The sequence below is a fragment of the Thamnophis sirtalis genome, unplaced genomic scaffold (assembly GCF_051295495.1).
Source record: "Thamnophis sirtalis isolate CommonGarterSnake01/CBP01778 unplaced genomic scaffold, rThaSir2_p1.2 scaffold_1, whole genome shotgun sequence".
Lineage (NCBI taxonomy): Eukaryota > Metazoa > Chordata > Lepidosauria > Squamata > Natricidae > Thamnophis > Thamnophis sirtalis.
The window spans coordinates 174,195,844-174,218,526 of record NW_028261381.1 but is presented as its reverse complement, the minus strand read 5'-3'; the positions used below and the strand labels follow the sequence as shown (position 1 = coordinate 174,218,526).

Sequence of the window (22,683 nt, the reverse complement as noted above, 5' to 3'; positions counted from 1 at the left end):
CGCTCGTGTGCGCACTTTGGGAACCCGCATGCTGGCTGCGTTCTGTGCACACATGCGCAGTTCAATGGAAATTGTTTTGTGCATGCGCAGAACTCCCCAAAAAGGTGGCAACCGGGGAACCGGTTCAGGGGCGTGGCCAGCCTGGGTCGCTGTTGGTTCTGCCACCCAGGCCGGCATACCACTAACTGCTCAACTGAACCAGTAAGGAACCCACCTCTGGTCCAGATGTTTTCCTGGGAGCCTGGTTTGCAACACTGCCTCCTGGGTGGGCCGTCCATTATTTACTACCTTTTGAAGCCACCTCATCCAGCTTTATTCATGAAATTCGGGAGGGAGGTTGATAAAGTTCCATTAATTCACTGCGACTGGCAATGTTGTCAAGAGCCTTTTGAAGGCCAGCACCCATTTCCATTTTTCGGGGAGGGAGGCCGTGATCTGCGTGCTGCCTTGCCCGGCAACAAGTTGTCAACCAGACCAAGGAAAGTCAAGACCCGTGTTTGCTTTTTTTGGGGTGGGGGGGCTGCTGTTAACCGTGGAGAAATACTGGAGCATCTACTTCCCTGGAGAACGGGGCATCAGAGGGCCCACAGGATGACAGACGGCAGGGCTTGGTGTTAGTGAGCTTGTAGGAATGGTTTCGATCGTGGAGGAGAAAGTAATGAGATGGGGAGTGGGCGGCTAGATCCCCCTTGCAATGATGAAATCTAAAAAAAATTCCTACCAGTTCTGTGGCCGTGGCTTGTGGGGGGGGGTCATATGACTGGGTGGGCATAGCTATATAGTCATGACACGGGAGGGGGTGTCAAAATACCAAACCTCACTTTAACAATGTCCTCCTGGAGCGGGGGTGGGTTGGACTAGATGACCTCCAGGTCCCTTCCAGCCCAGGATTGCTGTGCTCTTTCAAGGTATCCTATGAAGCTGCGTCTAGTGCCAGGTTTATGGTCCTTCCTCCCTCTCCTTTTTCCCTCCCTCTCTCCCTCCCTCTCTTCTTTCTTTCTTTTTTTCACAGCACCTCCCACCCCCCCACTTTTGACCCAGCAGGCCTCAGGGAAGCCTCCTGGGAGCAAAAACAGACCCCAAATGCTAAAAAATTGCCTCCCATACTGCAGCACAGCTGATTGTTGGATTTATTTATTTTTTTACTTTGTTAAGCATTTTTTTACTACCGGTTCGGGTGAAGCGGCCGCAACCAGTAGGATTTCACCCCGATCTTAGGATCCTTCTGGTTCAGAAGGTGGCTTTGAGGCAGAGGTGGACTTCACATAATTTAACAACCGGTTCACCTCGTGCAGAACCGAGAATGTCAGCGAGTGCACACACGCGCACAAATGCGGCTTCAAACACACAGTGATTTCATACGCGTGGTGTCCGGCATACCTTCTCGGGCAGCCACGGTGGGTAGAGCGGGCGAGGTGCGGAAATCAGCTGGGGTGGGTGGGCAGGGCGAGAGAGCCAGAGAGTGGGATACATAGGACGGGATAGGACCGGGATAGGTGGGTGGGCCCAGGCGGTGGTCCAAACTGCCAGTTCACCCAAACCAATCCAAACCACCTCTGCTTTGAGGGTGGCGTCTGTCTTCAACAAAGAGAAGAGAAGTTGACCGGAAATGAAGGGGTGGCTGTTTGACACCTTCTCTCCTGAGTGTTTCACTGGCAAAGCTTGTTAAGTTGTAAGTAAATTGAGGGCCAGTTTGGTGTTGTAGTGAAGGCACCAGGCAAGAAAGCAGGAGATTGTGAGTTCTAGTGCTCCCTTAGTCAGGAAAGCCGGCTGAGTGACGTTGAGCCAATCACCAGGAGACTGTGAGTTCTAGTCCCACAGTCACGAAAGCTAACTGGGTGTCATTGGGCCAATCACTAGGAAACTGTGAGTTCTAGTCCCACAGTCATAAAAGCTAACTGGGTGTCGTTGGGCCAATCACCAGGAGAGGGTGAGTTCTAGTCCCACAGTCACGAAAGCTAACTGGGTGTCATTGGGCCAATCACTAGGAAACTGTGAGTTCTAGTCCCACAGTCATGAAAGCTAACTGGGTGTCATTGGGCCAATCACTAGGAAACTGTGAGTTCTAGTCCCACAGTCATAAAAGCTAACTGGGTGTCGTTGGGCCAATCACCAGGAGAGGGTGAGTTCTAGTCCCACAGTCACGAAAGCTAACTGGGTGTCATTGGGCCAATCACTAGGAAACTGTGAGTTCTAGTCCCACAGTCATAAAAGCTAACTGGGTGTTGTTGGGCCAATCACCAGGAGAGGGTGAGTTCTAGTCCCACAGTCACGAAAGCTAACTGGGTGTCATTGGGCCAATCACCAGGAGAGGGTGAGTTCTAGTCCCACAGTCACGAAAGCTAACTGGGTGTCATTGGGCCAATCACTAGGAAACTGTGAGTTCTAGTCCCACAGTCATAAAAGCTAACTGGGTGTTGTTGGGCCAATCACCAGGAGAGGGTGAGTTCTAGTCCCACAGTCACGAAAGCTAACTGGGTGTCATTGGGCCAATCACCAGGAGAGGGTGAGTTCTAGTCCCACAGTCACGAAAGCTAACTGGGTGTCATTGGGCCAATCACTAGGAAACTGTGAGTTCTAGTCCCACAGTCATAAAAGCTAACTGGGTGTCATTGGGCCAATCACCAGGAAACTCTGAATTCTAGTCCCACCTTAGGTGGGAAAGCCAGCTTGGTGACTTTGTGCCAATCACCAAGAGACGGTGAGTTCTAGTCCCGCTTTAGGTATGAAAGCCTTGTCGGGAACTTTGAGTCACCTCACAGGGTTGTTGTGGCGGGGAACATAGGAGGAAGAAAGACTATTGTGCATGTTCCCCGGCTTGAATTATTTACAAGCATGAAAGAAGCAAGCAAGAAAGAAACCAGTTGAACAGCTCCTACTGAGGTGATCCTCTTGTCTTTTTTTTTTTTTTTTTTTAATAAAATAGAAAAGAAAACTTCAGCAATCTGGAAGCTGCCAGCTGAGTGTCTCTCTGTTTGTTTGTGTGCCTGCCTGCAATCATCCTTCTCTCAGCTGCTCGGTTTTATAATCCCTTTATAGTGGCTTTCAGGCTTTGTTCCTTGCTCATTTCCTCAGGGCCCCGAGAATTAGTGTTTCCCCCTTTCTCCACACTAAACGGAGGCCATGTTTCCCATAAACTGCTCCTTCATTTTTAATTAGCCCTTGATTCTCCTTCAGATCTTCTGCTGGGAGGGACAAAAGCACATCTGAAAGGGAATGATGCTGGGGGTGCTTGAAATGTGACTCTGCTCTTCCAACGGCTTGTCTGCTAAAACCGAATTGCACAGAGGAGATTGGCCTCCACTTTGGGAGAGGGCCTTTGCCCCCAGCAGGCTCCCTTTCAACCAGGAGAAAGAACAGACCAGAGGAAGGGAGGTTGAAGGGACCTGGCAGGTCTTCTAGTACAAGGCAGGGGACCCTATAAGACAGGGATGCCCAACCCTTTTCGCCTTGGGTGCCAAAAGCACACATCGCCTGCGCACGTCTACCCACCCCCATCATTTAATGCCCCCCCATGCCATGCCCCATGCACACATGACACACACATCCCCGCTGCCCCGCACACGCATGCACGGTTTTCTTGGAGCCTGGGGAGAGCGAAAACGGCCTCCCCCGAAGGCTCTCCGGAGGCCAGAAACAGTCCATTTTCTGACTTCTGGTGGGCCCGGTCGGTCCGTTTTTTGCCCTCCCCAGACTCCAGAGGCTTTCTAGGAACCTAGGGAGGGCAAAAAACAGAAGTTCGGGAACAGATTTCCAGGTTGCCCGTTGGGCCGTGTGTCTCCCTCAGGAGGGCGAAAAATGGCCGGAAATCAGCCGGCCAGCACGTGCATGCGCACTGGAGCTGACAGGGCAACAACGGCTCACGTGCCCTCAGAAATGGCTCCCGGTGCCCCCTGTGACACATGTGCCATAGGTTCACCCTCACGGCTATAAGAGCTGCGGTGGCCCAGTGGTTAGAGTGCAGTACTGCAGGCTCCTTCTGCTGACTGCAGTTTGGCAGTTCGAATCTCACCAGACTCAAGGTTGACTCAGCCTTTCGTCCTCCTGAGGTGGGTAAAATGAGGAGCCAGATTGTTTGGGGGGGGGGGGAAGAGGCTGACTCTGTAAACCGCTTAGAGAGGGCTGTAAAAACACGGTGGAGCAGTATATAAGTCTAGTGCTCATTTCAGGAGGCCTCTATTGCTAGCCACGAGCCATTGGGGCCGATGGTTTTACGGGAAGTGGAGTTGCAAGACATTCAGGCCGGAGTTTGGGATTTGGAGGGTTATGACAACGTTGCAGAAGAAGATGACATGACTGTAGATTGTTGTACATCAGCATTGTGGTTGTCCTGTTTGGGGGGGGGGGATTTGGGGGTTAGGGCTAGGATAGGCATTGTGGGTTAGGGTTAGGCATGGGTGGCCTGGCTTTGTCGGTCTTGAGGTAAGCTGATATATGGGGCACATGAGGCACCTCCATGCACACCCGCCTCACCTTATGACTCAGCCTCCTGCTCCGGTGCTGTGCTGGTGCCGGAAGAAATGGACCGGCGGCATACAGAATCTTGATGGACGGGGTTGCCGGAGCCTCCGCCACAAGGCAGGTGTTTGGGCATGGATGGCTGCGGGAGGCCCTGAGGTAAGCCGTTGCAGGGCGCAGGGGGAAACACCACTCTCCCCGCCTCACAGCAGCAGCACTCAAAGCAAATAAGACTTTCCCCCCAAATGAGCCCCAGTGCTTATTTCGGAGTACAGAAGAAAATAAGAGCAGGTCTTATTTGGGGGGAGTGATTGACTTGACAATGGTGGCAAGGAAGGCTGTGAAATCGGGGAAAATTCACTTCACAAACGTCTTGCTTACCAACAGAACTTTGGGATTCAATTGTGGCCATAAGTTGAGGCGTGCCTGTAGTGGGTAGATCATTTGAAATAGATCTGGTCCCCAATAAGTTCTCCTAATTCATCAGTCCACTCAGTTTTTCCAGTGTCCAAAAGGCAGGCACTTCACATGATTATAGCAATCTGCGAGATCTATTCATGCAGGGAATATATGTAATTTTTCAAAGAAGTCGACAGCCCACTCATTTCTAGCCTATACATTGCTAGACTTGAGAAGGCGAAGGTCAATCCAAGTTATAATTTTCTTTTAACCTCTGTTTTCGGTTTTGTTCTCTCAGGGCTCTCGAAGCACAGTAACCTTCTATTATTTTGTCATTAAAAAATTAATTAAGAATAGATCACAGCTTCCGTTGAATATGAGAGAGATCAGAGATGAGGAGTCAGTTTAGTGCAGAAGTCAAGGTGTGGTGGCTTAGAAACCAGGAGACGGAGAGTTCTAGTCCCGCCTTAGGCATGAAAGGTGGCTGGGTGACTTTAGACCAATCACCAGGAGATGGGGAGTTCTAGTCCTGCCTTAGGTGTGAAAGGTGGCTGGGTAACTTTAGACCAATCACCGGGAGATGGGGAGTTCTAGTCCCACCTTAGGTGTGAAAAGTGGCTGGGTGACTTTGGGCCACCCTAACTCTTCCATCTGGGTGAAGATTATTCCACCCAGAATAATTGTTGTGGGCCATAGGCTGACTCTGTAAACCACTTAGGGAGGGCTGTAAAACACTGTGAATAACACTGCTATTGCTCTCACTATTTGTAACCTTCCCAGCCAACTTCCAGCAAGCAAAGTCAACGGAAGAAGCCAGATTTACTTAACAACCGCGAGATTCACTAAATGACTGTAGCGATCCACTTAACGACTGTGTCAAAAAGATGGCAAAATAGGGTAAAACTCTCTTCGCAATAGCAATAGCACTTAAGGCTTATATACCGCTTCACAGTGCTTTACAGCCCTCTCTAAGCAGTTTACAGACTCAGCCTCTTGCCTCTCAACAATCTGGGTCCTCATTTTACCCACCTCAGAAGGCTGAGTCAACCTTGAGCCGGTCAGGATCAAACTCCTGGCTGTGGGCAGAGTCAGCGCGCAATACTGCATTCTAACCACTGCACCACCACGGCTCTTAACATCTACATTGCTTAGCCATGGAAACTTGTGGGGGGGGGGTGTCTCAGTCGTGGCTGTAAGTCTAGGACTCCCTCTGAAAGTCTGACCCTCGTTGAAACCCGACTCGCTTTTCTCGATTCCCCGCAGGAGAATGCCGGCCGAAGGTGCGCATCCCCAAAGCCAAAGGGGAGCGGAAGAAGAAGAAGCAGCTGCCATTGCACAAGCTCCTTCCTCCCCTGCTCCTGCCCCAGCCATACCTGCCAAAGGATGAGAAGCTGCAGCCCAGGCCTCCAGCGGGAGAAAGGCCCGTGGAGGCCAAGCACCAGGCCGAAGACAGCCAGCTCCCCATGCCCGACCTCAGCGCCCTCTCTTCCGAAAGCCCCGCCGAAGAGGACGAGTCCAGTCAACGCCCCATCATCCCCACGCTCTACGTGGTGCCCCAGTGCAAGAAGGAGAAGAAACGCCTGACCTGCCAGGAGGTCTTTGAGCGGTTTGTGAAGAAGGACCAGATGCCCTCGTTGGAGCTGGACAGGAAAGACGACGACAGCATCAAGGGAGAGAACAAAGAGGGGCCTGCCGAGCCCAGCAAATTGCAGGTAAGCCCCAGTCGAAATCCAGCCTTGAGAGGTTAGCCCTGTGAAGAACAGAGTTGGAGGTCTTCTAGTCCAACCCCATGCTCAGGCAGGAGACCCTATACCAGTATCAACAAATGTCTATGGAGATTCTCAGTCATCCAAGTCATGAATGTCCCAACGGTGCTTTTTCAAGAGTCAACTGGACTTTCTGGTTTTTCTTTGAAGATGTTTTGCAGCTCCTTGGATGAGAAGCGAAACATCTTCAAAGAAAAACCAGAAAGTCCAGTTGACTCTTGAAAAAAGCACCTTTGGGACGTTATCAACAAATGGCTGTCCAACATCTTCTTAAAAACCTCCAGTGTTGGGGCATTCATAACTTCTGGAGGCAATTTCTGTTCCACTGATTAATTGTTCCCACTGTCAGGAAATTCCTCCTTAGTTCTAAGTTGCTTATCTCCTTGGTTGGTTTCCATCCTTTGTTTCATGTCCTGCCCTCAGGGGCTTTGGAGAACAGCTTGAGCCCCTCTTCTTTGTGGCAACCCCTGAGATGTTGGAAGTGATAGCAGTCTTCCAATATCTCAGGGGCTGCCGCAAAGAAGAGGGAGTCAACGTGTTCTCCAAAGCACCAAAAGGCAGGACAAAAAACAAGGGATGGAAACTCATCAAGGAGAGAAGCCACCTGGAATTAAGGAGACACTTCCTCACAGTGAGGACAATTAATCAGTGGACCGGCTTGCCCCCAGAAGTTGTAGATACTCCATCACTGGAGGTTTTTAAGAAGAGACTAGACAGTCACTTGTCTGAAGTGATATAGGATTTCCTGCTTGAGCAAGGGGTTGGGCTAGAAGACCTCCAAGGTCCCCTTCCAACTCTGTTATTCTATTCTTTTAACTCGGACCTAGTGGAAAGGGACCTGCTATAATCTTCCTTTCTGGGTTAAAAAATTTTGTGTGCATAATGGTTTTTCAATGTTCCCTTCTTTTGTTAAGACTCAGGAATGAAATGTGGTTTGGTTACAGCTGGAAAAGCCCATGTATTTTTAATGCACCGTTGGAAACCGTAGCATGGCTACCTGGCCACTCTTCCTGTTGTAGATCCCTAATGTCATGTCTCCCTTTTTCTGTAATCTCTGAGACGTTAAGACCTTGCTGAATTCATTGCCTAGAAATTGTAACATGGGCTGTCCTGTTCCAAACTTTTTCCAAGAGCTGGCTAGCTTCTTCTTCCCACCCTAGTGTGTTATTCTTCTCTTCCTTTTCTCTGCTTGCTTTCGTACTTATCTCCCCTGCCCTTAGAGCTGTAGAAGAGATAAACAGAGCCTTGGTTTGAATTTGCACTTGGCAGCTGGGCTGGCAACCGAGTAGGATGGACACAAAAAAGAAATGAGCTTCTCGGGCTTAGCGCTTCGGGTGCTTTGATAGCAGTTATGGGGTTGGGGGGTGGGAGGGACATTATTTAGCAGGCAATCTGCTCTGCTGCGTGAATCAACTGAGAAGATAAAGATAGGAAAATTGTGCGGGCAGGCGGGCCCATCGTTGGAGCGAATTGGTTCGCTCCCAGCTGATCGTAGGACCTACTGGTTCGCCCAAACCAGTAGAATGCCACCCCTGCGCACAGCTGGAGGCAAGCTGCGGGCAAACGAAATGGCACATCTGCGAGATCTAAGTTGCGCACTCATCCTCCCCCCCCCCCCAAAAATGTTGGGAACCTAATTTTATGACCTTGTTGGCAGCGGTCGTTAAGCGTCGTAAGTCCATTGTTCGCTACGGTGCAGTTTTGCTGAAAAACCAAACTTTTCCACATAAAACATTATTTAGCAGTATTTGGGGGATTTTTTTAAAAAGAATAATAATATGGAAATCTTATTGGTAGATGTCAGAATAGAATAGAATAGAATAGAATAGAATAGAATAGAATAGAATAACAGGGTTGGAAAGGACCTTGGAGGGCTTCTAGTCCAACCCTCTGCTTAGGGAGGAAACCCTACACCACTACAGACAAATGGTTATCCAACATCTTCTTAAAAACTTCCAGTGTTGGAGAACCCACAACTTCTGGAGGCAAGTTGTTCCACTGTCAGGAAATTCCTCCTCAGTTCTAGGTTGCTTCTCTCCTTGATTAGTCTCCACCCATTGCTTCTGTCCTGCCTTCAGATGCTTTGGAGGGTAGCTTGACTCCCTCTTCTTTGGGGCAGCCCCTCAAATATTGGAAGACTTCTGTCATGCCTCCCCTAGTCTGGCATGGATTGCACGTTTTGTCAGTCCGTGGCGTTGTATGGCGTGGACGCAGCTTCAGCTTTTCCCAGACTGTGCCAAACAGTTTTTGGTAGCGGGATTCAAAAAGCCTCACTTGGCAGTTTAAAACTTTCCTCTCCCTTCCGGGTGCCTTTTTTTCTAAGCGTGCAAGAGTGCTTACAATCTTCCCCGTTGGTTTGTCCTCAGCTCAGCCTTCTGCCACGGGTTTTCAAATCTGCGGCTTAGACTTGAACCTGTTTTGAAAGTTGGCTTTTCAGGCATTGCATCCCCAACCTCCTTCTTCAGAAGGGCAACTTTGGACGAAGCTCCGTGCTGTGACCGTTTTACGAATGCCGGGCTTCTTTTCGATGCAGAGAAATTAAAGGCTTACTTAATGTCTCCTCTCCTGAAATGTTTATTCTTCTGAAGACGGTTCCCTCACTCACAGCAGGACCCTGTCCTGGGAACGCTGCAGTCCCCAGCCAATTCAGCTGTGAGGTTTAAGAAATCGCCTCGGATGCAGGCGGTTCCCTACCGGTTCACAAAAGTGAACTCATGTGCACATGCACTACGCTCGGACACGCTACCTCTGTGCATGCGCTGAGCCCTTCTGCACATGCGCTTTTTGCTACAAAAGGGCCTAAATGGGATGCCCTAGAGCCGGGACGGCGGGGTGCTACCGCTTCGGGCAAATTGGTCTGAACTGGTAGAATACCATATCTGCTTGGATGACAGGATAGGATGGATTGGTTAAATGCTTATTTGTGATATTGTGTGAGATATTTCTGCCCTAGTTTGTAAGCTGGTTTGTTTTCCTTCTGAGATATGAAGCAAAACCGAAGAATTAACACCAGTCAGAATGTCTGTCTGTCCGTCCATCCATCCACTCATCCAAACATAGAAAAATGACTGCAGAAAAAGACCCAGTGGCCCATCGAGATTGCTCTTTGAGTTTGTTTTTGTTTATTTGTTTCTATTATTATTATTTTTAATTTTTATCAAATGATGGACATGTGTTTATCCCAAGCATGTTTAACCTCCGTGATTAATGAACATGGTTACTCCAGCCAGCCAGCCAACTAAATGTAGAAAACTGATGGCAGAAAAAGATCTGGTGGTCTATTGAGTCTGTTCCTTGACTTCATTTTTTGTTTTCTTTTTCATTTATGTTTTAATTTTTTTTATTTTTTATAGTCAATTTTTGACAGATGATAGATATATGTTTATCCCAAGCATGTTTAAATCCAGTTACTGATGAACTCAGTCCGTCCATCCATCCATCCATCCATCCATCCATCCATCCATCCATCCATCCAGAGTCATGTGCTATATAAGATGGGGCCTGTATACACTTAATAAATAAATTAAATAAAACTTCATCCCCAACCGGGCCATACAGCCATTGGCGGGATCCTCCCGGTTTAACAACCGGTTCGGTGATTGCGTGATTTGCGCATGTGCACCTGACACACAGTTTGAAGACATCTTCACTTCCGGGTTTCTTCGGGGGAGTAACACAGCTGATTTGCACGGCAATCTGCTCTGCTGCGTGAATCAACTGAGAAGATAAAGATAGGAAAATTGGGCGGGCGGGGGAGCCCATCTGATCGTTGGAGCGAATTGGTTCGCTCCCAGCTGATCGTCGGACCTACTGGTTCGGCCAAACCAGTAGAATGCCACCCCTGCGCACAGCTGGAGGTGAGCTGCAGGCAAACGAAATGGCATATGTGCGAGATCTAAGTTGCGCACTCGTCCTCCCTCCCTCCCCGGTCCCCTCACCCAAAAAAAGTTGGGAACTCAATTTTATGACCTTGTTGGAAGCGGTCGTTAAGCGTCTTAAGTCCATTGTTCGCTATGGCGCAGTTTTGCTGAAAAACCAAATTTTTTCGCATAAAACTGCGGGACGTTACCAACAGTTATGTGGTCAAGTCTGGCCTTGTGACCACAGGGGAGCAACGGCCAGAACTCCAATTTTGCAATGAGGTCTCACTTGGAAGAATCGTAAACCAGATTTTCGGAGAATGATGGGAAAGGCAGCCTTTACATCTCTGAAAGGCACCCAACACGGAGGGACGTAAGACTTAATTTTGTCACATTTAAAGTCACTTTCCATCACAGTGTGATAAGAAAGAAGTTCTAACAGCTCACTGGGCAGGTTCTTGGTCTGTGTCCTTCTCGTCCAGCTCTTGTTTTTTGCCTTTTTGTGTTGGCGTTCCTACTTATAAATAGCTCAGTTGCCCCCAGAGACGCTCTGAAAGACAAGAGAGGGGCTTCGTGTTAACGTTTGTGCAATATCCCTTCTCTTGCAAGCCTTCTAAACCCCACTCAGGCCTTACTACTATGTAAATGGCTATGGAGATTGTCGGTCATCCAGGTCCCAGAGGTGCTTTTTCAAAAGGCAGCTGGACTTTCTTGTTTTTTCCTCTTGAAGACGTTTCACTTCTCACCCAAGAAGCTTCTTCAGGTCTGACTGGATGGTGGGGAATGGAAGGATTTATCCTCCTTGCAGAGAGACGGTTGTTTGCATCCTTTGAGAGAGTCTTTGAGGCCACTTGGAGGTTCAATCTGTGTCCTCGGGGTCACCTGAGGTATGGAGACTTTTTGGAACTGCTGAGAAGACTATGTTGTACACTGGAGATAAATGATGTCATATCCTTCCCTCTCGGCTGAGAGAGGGTTCCTCAGTTCTTGACGTAATGGCCTCTTTCAAACCAGCGGTCCTCTCTGTCCAAAATGTGGACTTTGCCGTCTTCAAAAAAGTGGCCTTTCTTTTTCAAATGCAGATGGACCGCTGAGTCTAGTTCTGAGAGGTTTGTTCTTCTATGTTGTGCCACGCACTTGTGAAGCGATTGTTTTGTTTCCCCAATGTACAGATCTGCACATGGCTCATATGCAAATGACCAGCTGTCTGCAAGGAGTAGAAAGAAGGAAGGAAGGGCGGACAGTATCCCATGAATTAATTGGGCTCTGCAAGAGGCTTGAGATACAATGCTAAAATTAAAAACTGATTATGAATTTACAGAACAGAACTGGTAGCTTCTGTGATTATGAAACGGCAGTTTATTGAAATAATGTCCGGAGAAGGAGACTGGGGAAGGAAGGAAGGAAAAGAAAGAAAGAGAAGGAAGGAAGGAAAGGAAGGAAGAAAGAGAAAGAAAGAAGGAAAGAAGGAAAGAAAGAAAGAAAGAAAGAAAGAAAGAAAGAAAGAAAGAAAGAAAGAAAGAAAGAAAAACACCTGACCTCCTTCACACAGTATCTTTAGGCCAAGCATTGGACAGAGAGATCAAACATGCAAAACTGTGGAAACATGCAAAACTCTCAGAGTTTTATAGCCACAATGTTAGAATCTAACTAAATCTTAAGCCTTCAGGCATAATAACCAGATGACCTATGATAGCAGAGGACTTGCTTGGCCAAGAAGAGAGTAGTTATGAAAGTCAAGAGACACTAAAACCAAAAAAGCCAGACAGGTCAACCCAACCCTCCACCTTCCAAAATTCTTGTTGTCTGTCCTGTGTTTCTCTGTGTCGCCAGCTGCACACTGTCTTCCTAGCCCTAGTAAGCTCCATCTAGACCGGTGTCGTTCAGTCTTAGCAGCATTCGCATGAAGATAGCAGCATGCTGGCTGAGGAATTGTGTTAATCTATGGACTTCAAACATCCTTAACTTTAGAAAAGAATATCTATAGCCCATGGCTGAACTCTGTGGGGTCCTTGATGCTCCCTGAGCTTGGTGGTTTTCTTGCACACGTTTCAGGACCAAACTAGGTGGCATCATCAGAGTGGTACTAGCACTGATGATGTTCCCTAATCACATCTACTGATGCTCTCACCAGTAATCTTCGACTTAGGGCCACAATGCAGCCCAGAATTTCCATTCCTAAGCAACACAGTTGTTAAGTGAGTTTCGCCCAATTTTACGGCCTTTCTTGCTACAGTTGTTAAGTAAATCACTTAAGTTGTCAAAGTTAGTGACACCGTTGATAAGTGAACCGGGCTTCCCTGTTGACTTTGCTTGTCACAAGGTTGCAAAAGGTGATCAATAGCAATAGCAGTTAGACTTATATACCGCTTCATAGGGCTTCCAGCCCTCTGTAAGCGGTTTACAGAGTCAGCATATTGCCCCCAACAACAATCTGGGTCCTCATTTTACCCACCTCGGAAGGATGGAAGGCTGAGTCAACCCTGAGCCTGTGAGATTTGAACAGCCGAACTGCAGAACTGCAGTCAGCTGAAGTAGCCTGCAGTGCTGCATTTAACCACTGCGCCACTTCGGCTCTATGTTCTGATCACATGAACCAGGGATACTACAACTGTCATCAATACAGATAGTCCTCAATATGGCCAAGTGAAACAGTTGCTAAGTGAGTTTCCCCCCCATTTTACGACCTTTCTTGCCTCAGTTGTCAAGTGAATCACTGCACTTGTAAAGTTAATGTCACAGTTGTTAAGTGAATCTGGCTTGCCCGTTGACGTTGCTAATCAGAAGGTCACAAAAGGGGAAGACTCAGGGACACGGCAACCGTCATAGGTGCAAGTCAGTTACCATGCATCTGAATTTGGATCACGTGATCACAGGGACACTGCAACGGTCGTAAGTGTGAAAAGCGTGATACTTTTCAATGCTGTTTGGACCTTCAAATGGTCCAAACCTTTGGTTTGGTTTTAAGATTTCAACTTTTTAATGTTTTAACTTAGATGTAACTATAGCAATATAGCAATAGCAATAGCAGTAGACTTATATACCGCTTCATAGGCCTTACAGGCCTCTCTAAGCGGTTTACAGAGAGTCAGCATATTGCCCCCAACAATCTGGGTCCTCATTTTACCCACCTCGGAAGGATGGAAGGCTGAGTCAACCCTGAGCCGGTGAGATTTGAACCGCTGACCTGCTGATCTAGCAGTAGCCTGCAGTGCTGCATTTAACCACTGCGCCACCTTGGCTCTTGGCAACTATACACCGCTCAGAATTACCCTATGGTAAGATGGGCAGCCAATAAATTTTATCAACAAATCAATTTGATAAATTAACAAATAAGCACAGGGTCACCGGTCAATCCTGAAGTTGGCCTGAGCAAGCCCATTTTCTGGGATTCAGAGTTGGCACACCAGAGCTGAGGGATAGGGAGCGGGGAATAGAGGTAGATGGGATTGGTAGCCAAAACAAAATATTTTCTCCTGGGAACCAAGGTCATTCCCACAGGTGGTCAGAGAGAGGAGGAGTGAAGCAATCAGGCAACTGGAAGACACGGTGATTGGAGCATGTGACTGATCGCTTGGGGAAGGGGAATTTTACTTTTAATTAGGTCAATACCGCGGGGACTGCTAGAGTGGGTTTTCACCAGTCTGTGCCATTATGATCTATCCAATAAAACCAACTCTTTGAAGAATTTCCCTCCCTCGGAGTTCTATTTGCTATGGGTGTATTACTTGGAACTCTGACACTGCCTGAACTTAGTTGGCTCATGAAACCCCTGCAAACAAACCCACCAAGTTCTGAGAGCACCAAGGACCCCACAGTTGTCAATCTTGCTGAGGCGGAGCAACCACTGGTCTAGACTCAACATTTAGGGTTCTATCTCAAGTTGTGTCGCGTGTTGGGCTGGCCGGTGATCGGGGCAGGAGTCTCCTGCCTTGCGGCTCGGCTACAGGGAAAGCTCTTGTGTCACGTTTCCGCGTTAAGTAATCCACCTTCCCCTGTTGCAGGCTGTCCTACGCTTGGACGATATCACCCTGTGGAGGATCCCTAAAAGGGAGAGGCGGGAGTTATTCAAGCGCGTTCGCGGCAAGCCGGCAAGGTACGCGGCGGCCCTGTTCAGCCGGATGGTCCCCCCGGATATGCGGCGGAGGTGGCGAAGCGCCGTTAGCTATTGCGGGGGCAGAGGGAAGTGCGCCCTACCCCACAACGTGGTGTCCCGCTTGCGGCACCTCTTGTACAGGCAGTACTCGGACATAGTGGCGGCGGACTGGAGAAAAATCCGGTTGAAAATCAACAAGATCCTGGGGGCTTGATGGGGAATCCCGGCCTTTGCTGCTTCACGGCTCTCCTGTAGGGATGTTGTTGTTTCTGGCAGGTTGGGCCAAAAGCCCTCCAAAAGACGAGACCTTGGCGACGTGTTGAAGTGCTCTGGGCCAAAACTGGACTCCTTTGTGTGTCTGTGGTTGTGCTGCTGGCCGGTGACCGGCATAGCAGGCGCCACCTGTTCTCTTGTCTGGCTGTGAAAAGTTGGGCTTTGCCACCCAGCAATAAATGTGTTTTTTTACTCATTGTCTTCTGACCAGTGTGATCCCTTCTTTATTTGCTTTTTTTGATCTCCAGGAAGGTTTCTTTTTGCGCCCGTGGAGGTCACTCTGTGTACCTTTGAGGAGTGACCTGTGGCTGAATTTTGGGAATGAGTGCATTAGGTGTGGGCTGCTTGGCACAAAGGCATGGGAGGCCCTTTTGGAAGATGAGAAATAGATTCCTCAAAGCCCTCTTGTCTTTGCAGTCCCATGGAGGATCTCTTTCGTCTGTGCCTCTTGGTGTTCCAGGGTCCACCCTCAAATCATATCAAACAGGATTTTATCAGAATAGCAATAGGCACTGAGACTTATATACCGCTTCACAGTGCTTTGCAGCCCTCTCTAAGGGGTTTACAGAAGCAACCTATTGCCCCCACACAATCTGGGTCCTCATTTTACCCACCTCGGAAGGATGGAAGGCTGAATCAACCTTGAGCCGGTCAGAATCGAACTCTTGGCAGTGAGCAGAGTTAGCTTGCAATACTGCATTCTGAGCACTGCGCCCCCAACGGCTCTTTATAATGCCACTAAAAGCAGCAGAAAAAAGATGAAGGATTAGATAGAGATAGACGTTTGGACTGGGTTAGGTTTAATTTTGCAAAATGCAGGTGGCGCTCGACTTACAACCATTCATTTAGTGGCGGTTGAGAGTTACAGTGGGATTGGAAAAAGTGACTTAAGACCGATTTTCACACAACTGTTTCAGCATCCCCATGGGCACATGACCAAGCGGTTAAGCCAGGGGTGTCAAAATCAGGGGGCAGATCTGCCACATAGGGTGCTTGGATCTGGCCCAGGGGGCCACTCTGGAAACAGCAGAGGGCTTCTGCCAGCGAAAACCTCCCGAGCTCCATGTTCGCTGACAGACGGCTGCCGGAGGCCGTCACAGCCGAAAACAGGCGCTCAGGAGCCCATTTTCACTGGCAGGGTGTTTGGGCCACTACAGCCACCCCCCACACGAGTGACATCGAGCTGGCCATGCCCAACCTTGGCCACACCCATCCCAGCCCGCCCAAGGACGAACATAACCCTGATGCGCCCCTCAATGAAATCGAGTTTGACACCCCTGGGTTAAGCAAATCTGGCTTCCCCGTTGACTTTCCTTGTCAGAAAGTCACAGCAGGATCACATGACCCCGGGACACTGCGACCGTTATAAATGTAAACCCACTTGCCAAGAGTCCAGATGTTGACCACGGGGATGCTGCAGTGGTGGTAACCGTCACAAGTCACATTTTTCAGGGCTGTTGTAGCTTTGAATGGTCGCTAAATGAACTGCAAGACAAGGACTACCTATATAAGTCGAGGACCACCTATATGGACTCTAAATTACTAAATAAAAAAAACAGTTGTGCCTCATGAAGCAGGCAGAATTCCTCCACCAGTAATCTGTGCAAGATCTCCCAAGATCTGTGTAATCGGCCAAAGGATGCAGCTCAGGGATGTCCAACTGTGACAAATTTAAGACTTGTGGACTTCAACTCCCAGAATTCCCCAACCAGCATGGCTGCCTATTTCCATGGAATTTTGGGAATTGAAGTCCACAAGCCTTCAAATTAGAATTTTAGAATTCTAACATTAGAATTCTGGAGGAATCCCATGGAATTCTGGGAGTTGAAGTCCCCACGTCTTAAACTTTGCCAAAGGTGGGATATCTCCAGGGCAGCTAAACTATCTTTGAAGATCACCACGTTTAGCTACCATGTGCGGGTAAACTCCCTTTTAACTCCCTTGCTCAAGGCAGTTGCATCAGGAAAGCAACTGAGAGGAAGCCGAGCAGGAAGAGCCATCGCAAATGGGACCAGACAACGTCGTTGTGCAGAAGCATTTCAGAGCTATCCCAACTTGTAGGTTTGTTTCTCGCACCCAGGTAGTCCTTGACTAGCAACAGTTCATTTACTGACCATTTGAAGTTCCAACTGCACTGAAAAAAGGGACTTATGACCATTTTCACACTTACGACCATAAGTGCAACCGTCATAAATAGTGCGCGTAATGGGGTAAGCTCCCTTTACCTGTCCCAGCTTCTGCCAACCTAGCAGTTCAAAAGCATGTAAAAAAAAATGCAAGTAGAAAAATAGGAACCAGCGTTGGTGGGAAGGTAACAGCGTTCCATGCGCCTTTGGCATTTAGTCATGCCGGCCACATGGCCACGGAGACGTCTTCGGACAGCGCTGGCTCTTCGGCTTTGGAATGGAGATGAGCACCGCCCCCTAGAGTCAGGAACAACTAGCACATATGTGTGATGAGGGAGGGGAACCTAGTTGTAAGTATTTTAATTTTTTCAAAGCTGTTATAACTTTCAGTGGTCACTGAACGAACTGTGGTAAGTCGAGGACTACCTGTATAGCTCAGGCCCGGTGGTAATGTCCAGATTTAATTTAAGTTATATACCATGAAGGTTGGGAAAATTCTGAATATTGTCCATTCACTGCTCTTACAATACTGCATCATGATTGCTAAGCAACCCTTCCTTTTGCTCTCTGACAAAGCATTTCTCACCTAATCGGTCGCATGGCTTTTACACAGAGACGTCTCGCGCTATATGTATGTGAGTAGGTAGGTGTGTCACAGCTGAGCATTCATCAATTTGCCCCGAAAACAACTCAGGATTTGTAAGATGCCAAAAGTGGAAACCAAAGAGATACCTGGATTCGAACTGGAATCGGTGAAACCAGAAGCCTGGAAAACAGAAAGCCTATTTCAACCATGTCTTTGAGTGGCCATTTTCAGATGATCTCCTAAATGGGTGGTTTCCATGCTTTACCCACACCGGGTTTACTACAGGTAGTCCTCGGCTACAGTTGACCCCAAAATTTATGTTGCCACAGGAGAAATTCGTTAACTGAGTTTAGCTCCATTTGACGACTTTTCGGGCCACGCTTGTTAACTGAATCGCTGCAGTTGTTCCAATTAGCAACACGGTCGTTAAGCGAATTGGGCTTCCCCGTTGACTTTGCTTGTCAGAAGGTCTCAAAAGGGAATCGTGTGACGCTGCAATTGTCATAAATATGAACTAGTTAAGCGTCCATTTTGATCATGCGACCGATGGGATGCTGCAACGGCAGTAAACTCTGAAAAACGGCCGTTAAATTGCTTTTTTCAGTGCCGTTGTAACTTCGAACGATCATTAAGTGAACTGTTGTAAGTCAAGGACTACCTGTATTGTGAAGCAGGCTCTGCCACTCCTAGGAGAGAGAGAGAGAGGCATGTCTGCAGGAATTGCTCTCATCTCCCCATTGTGATTCAGAGGCCAGAAGGGTCTCTTGTCTCGTAAACAGTTCCTCTCATTGAGGGCCAGGCTGTATAATAAGACCCTTCCCCATTGCGTGGTTGTTAAGTGAATTGGGCTCCAGGATTCTGACCTGCTAGCAGGGCGTAAAAAGGTGGATCACATGACCCTGGCACACGGCAACAGTTATAAACATGAGCCCGTTGCAAAAGTATCTGAAGCTTGATGGTGTGGACGTGAGGATGCTAAGTGTGAAAAATGATCCTTAGCCCATTTTTCGTCCCATTCTAATGTCAAATGTGTCAGAGTTTGTTGCAAAAATCAAATCCAAACAGCACACACAGGTAACTGATTCAGCAGGATTCATTAACTTCTTTTTATATATAATGGAACACATAAGTAAATATACAATTCCAGCAGGGGTTTTTCGGTTTCTCTTTTAATTCAGACTAGATTAGCTCTCTTGCACAGACTCAGAGCTACATAGGTAAGCCACGCCCAGGTTCCGAGCCATCTGGCATGGCTCTCAGTCACCAAATAGTTCACATTGGCTGACCCAGTTGCCGTGCCCATTCATTGGCTGACCTTGTTACCATGTCCTATTCCAGCTCATGAATATTCTGACAAAATGGTCACTAAACAAAAGGTTTTGGACAGAGAGGAGATCTGTAGATGATTGGGGAAAGGAGGGCGTGGCCTCTCCATTGGCCTTAGATCAGGGCTGTCCAACCTTGGCAGCTTTGAAACCTGTGGACTTCAACTCCCAGAATTCCCCAGCTGCAAATAGTCTCATCTTATGGGAGCTTTCTGTGGCAGCCCCTGCCCTATGGAACTCCTTGCCACTTGACATTCAGTGGGACTCCACCCTTTTAGCCTTTCTGAAAGCTTGCCCTAACAGTCTAATCAAGGAACTAGCAGACATTTCACGACCCAACTAGGTAACATCCCCAGTGTTAGAGGGGAGTGGGGTTTGCTCTCTGTTTACATACCGAATCGCTGCAGTTGTTAAGTTAGTCACCCGGGTAAGTGAATCTGGCTTCCCCATTGACTTGGCTTGTCAGAAGGTCGCAAAAGGGGATCGTGTGACCCCCGGGACACTGCAGCCGTCATAAATATGAGTCAGTTGCCAAGCGTCTGAATTTTGATCCCCTGACCCTGGGGACTCGGCAACGGTCGTGAGTGTGAAAAACAGTCGTAAGTCTCTCTTTTCAGAGACCGCTGTAACTTCGAGCGGACTCTAAATGAACTCTGGTAAGTCAAGGACGACCTGCATTGTTCACATTGTAAGGTATGCAAAATAATGCTCTCTTTTCTTTCCTCTTTTTTTGTCTTTTTCCTCTTTTTTTTTTCCGCTTGGCTTTTTTCTCTCTTCCAGACGACTTCTACTTTCTCCAAACTCAAAATGGAGATCAAGAAAAGCCGCCGTCACCCCCTGGGGAAGCCGCCCACCCGCTCCCCGTTGTCGGTGGTGAAGCAGGAAGCCTCCAGTGATGAAGGTGAGTCCTCCCCCTCAAAAAAAAAAAAAACACCCCCGAGGAAGGCTGCTTCTGAACAGGGCAGGATTCAGTCATTCCTCCGGTTGCCCTGGGCAACTGAGTCCCGAACGGACTGGAAGGGGAATTGCTCTGCCATCCTCTTTTTACCAGGAGGCTCAAATCTTTGCTGGCTATGGAGGAACCATGGTTGGCATCAAAGCCCACCCGGGCAGATTTTGAAAGGATGACACCTTCTCATCTTCCCACCATTAGACCCCCGGCTGAGGACTTTATTGGACAAAACCACAGCCTGCTCCATCTCTCACCAGAGTCATAAAAACACCAGCAGCCTAGTACATTTTAGTGGGTTTTTTTAAAAAAAAAATTGCAGCTTGCTAAAGGTATTTGAGGTATCCTTTGTGCTAGAGACAAAGACACGACGATCATTTTTCTCCTATTCTTTAACCATGTCATCAAATACCTTCTCTGTGCTCAGGAATAATTACAGAGCCGGCTTGGTTTAACGTTGAAGGCAGCAGGCGAGAAACAAAGAGACTGTAGAATTGAAAGCTATCTAGGTAACTTTGGGCCAATCACCAGGAGATGGTGAGTTCTAGTTCTCCCTTAGGCAGGAAAGCCAAGCTGAATGTCTTTAGGCCAATCACCAAGAGAATTCTAGTCCCACCTTAGGCATGAAAACCATCTGGATGTTACTGGGCCAATCACTAGGAGACGGTGAATTCTAGTCCCACCTTAGGCATGAAAACCATCTGGATGTTACTGGGCCAATCACTAGGAGACGGTGAATTCTAGTCCCACCTTAGGCATGAAAACCATCGGGATGTTACTGGGCCAATCACTAGGAGACGGTGAATTCTAGTCCCACCTTAGGCATGAAAACCATCGGGATGTTACTGGGCCAATCACCAGGAGACGGTGAATTCTAGTCCCACATTAGGCATGAAAACCATCGGGATGTTACTGGGCCAATCACCAGGAGACGGTGAATTCTAGTCCCACCTTAGGCATGAAAACCATCGGGATGTTACTGGGCCAATCACCAGGAGACGGTGAATTCTAGTCCCACATTAGGCATGAAAACCATCGGGATGTTACTGGGCCAATCACCCGGAGACGGTGAATTCTAGTCCCACATTAGGCATGAAAACCATCGGGATGTTACTGGGCCAATCACCAGGAGACGGTGAATTCTAGTCCCACATTAGGCATGAAAACCATCGGGATGTTACTGGGCCAATCACTAGGAGACGGTGAATTCTAGTCCCACCTTAGGCATGAAAACCATCTGGATGTTACTGGGCCAATCACCAGGAGATGGTGAATTCTAGTCCCACCTTAGGCATGAAAACCATCTGGATGTTTCTGGGCCAATCACTAAGAGATGGTGAATTCTAGTCCCACATTAGGCATGAAAACCATCTGGATGTTTCTGGGCCAATCACCAGGAGATGGTGAATTCTAGTCCCACCTTAGGCATGAAAACCATTGGCATGTTACTGGGCCAATCACCAGGAGACGGTGAATTCTAGTCCCACATTAGGCATGAAAACCATCTGGATGTTTCTGGGCCAATCACTAAGAGATGGTGAATTCTAGTCCCACCTTAGGCATGAAAACCATCTGGATGTTTCTGGGCCAATCACCAGGAGACGGTGAATTCTAGTCCCACATTAGGCATGAAAACCATCTGGATGTTTCTGGGCCAATCACCAGGCAATGGTCAGTTCTAGTCCTGTCTTAGACACTAAAACCTGACTATGGGCCAGTTGGCTCCCAACCCACCTCACAGGAGCTCCCGTTCCTTGTCCCAGCTTCTGCCAACCTAGCAGTTCAAAAGCACGTAACAAATGCAAGTAGAAAAATAGGCACCACCTTTGGCGGGAAGGTAACAGTGTTCCATGCGCCTTTGGCGTTGAATCATGCCGGCCACATGGCTACGGAGACGTCTTCGGACAGCGCTGGCTCTTTGGCTTTGAAACCGAGATGAGCACTGCCCCCTAGAGTCGGGAACGACTAGCGCATATGTGCGAGGGCAACCTTTACCTTTACATCTACCAGTCACTTTATGTACCAGCACCACTCCCAATGCCACCCTAAGCCCCCTGGCTGCATCTTCACCTAGATGAATGGATCGAAATGGATAGATGGCAGCTCTTCCCTTGCAGTTGAAATAGCTGTGAGCATCAATGGGAACCCAGCAATTACTTTGGGATGGGATTGAGGAGAGGGGGGAGCTTTTATCTTTCATCTCTGGCTTGAGCTTCATCCCTGCCTTGTTGACTCAGCCGGACTTGACACGCGAGGCTTGGCCACTAAGCCTTGTTGCTTCCTGGACCCTTGAGTCACGGAGCTGTTCTGGCCTGCCGGATCAGGTGACGGCTCTTCCTGAACGCTATCAGGAGAATTCAACAGTTTTGAGTTGGAGGTCTGTGCGAGACCACAATTGGCAGGGAGGGCTATACATGTGCTTCTACACGAGTGAATGATTGGGCTCGGTATTTTACATGCCATCATAAGGGCCTCTTCTCTCTTCTCTAATCTCTTCTATTCTATTCTCTCTTCTCTTCTATATTCTATATTCTATTCTCCCCTCTTTTCTCTTCCCTTCTCATCCCTTCTCTAGAATATTCTATTCTCTCTTTTCTTCTCTCTTCTCCTCTCCCTTCTCTTTTCTCGTCTCTTTTATATTCTATTCTCGTCTCTTCTCTAGTATATTCTATTCTCTCTTCTCCCCTCTTTTCTCTTCTCTTCTCTCATCTCGTCTCTTGTATATTCTATTCTATTCTCTTCTATATTCTATTCTCCCCTCTTTTCCCTTCTCGTCCCTTCTCTAGTATATTCTATTCTCTCTTTTTCTCTTCTCCCCTCTCCTCTCTTCTCTTTTCTCGTCTCT

The 22,683-nt window shown here is 48.1% G+C and overlaps 1 protein-coding gene across 1 annotated transcript in view; it reads left to right on the top strand.

Annotated features, from left to right (window-relative positions):
- The window catches only part of KDM4B (lysine demethylase 4B), a 214,400-nt gene that overhangs the window by 159,115 nt on the left and 32,602 nt on the right, over positions 1 to 22,683 (top strand). The window contains exons 12-13 of the mRNA XM_087703333.1: positions 6,121 to 6,569; positions 19,670 to 19,790. Coding sequence (XP_087559459.1) covers positions 6,121 to 6,569; positions 19,670 to 19,790 — 570 coding nt within the window. The remainder of the gene's footprint in view (positions 1 to 6,120; positions 6,570 to 19,669; positions 19,791 to 22,683) is intronic.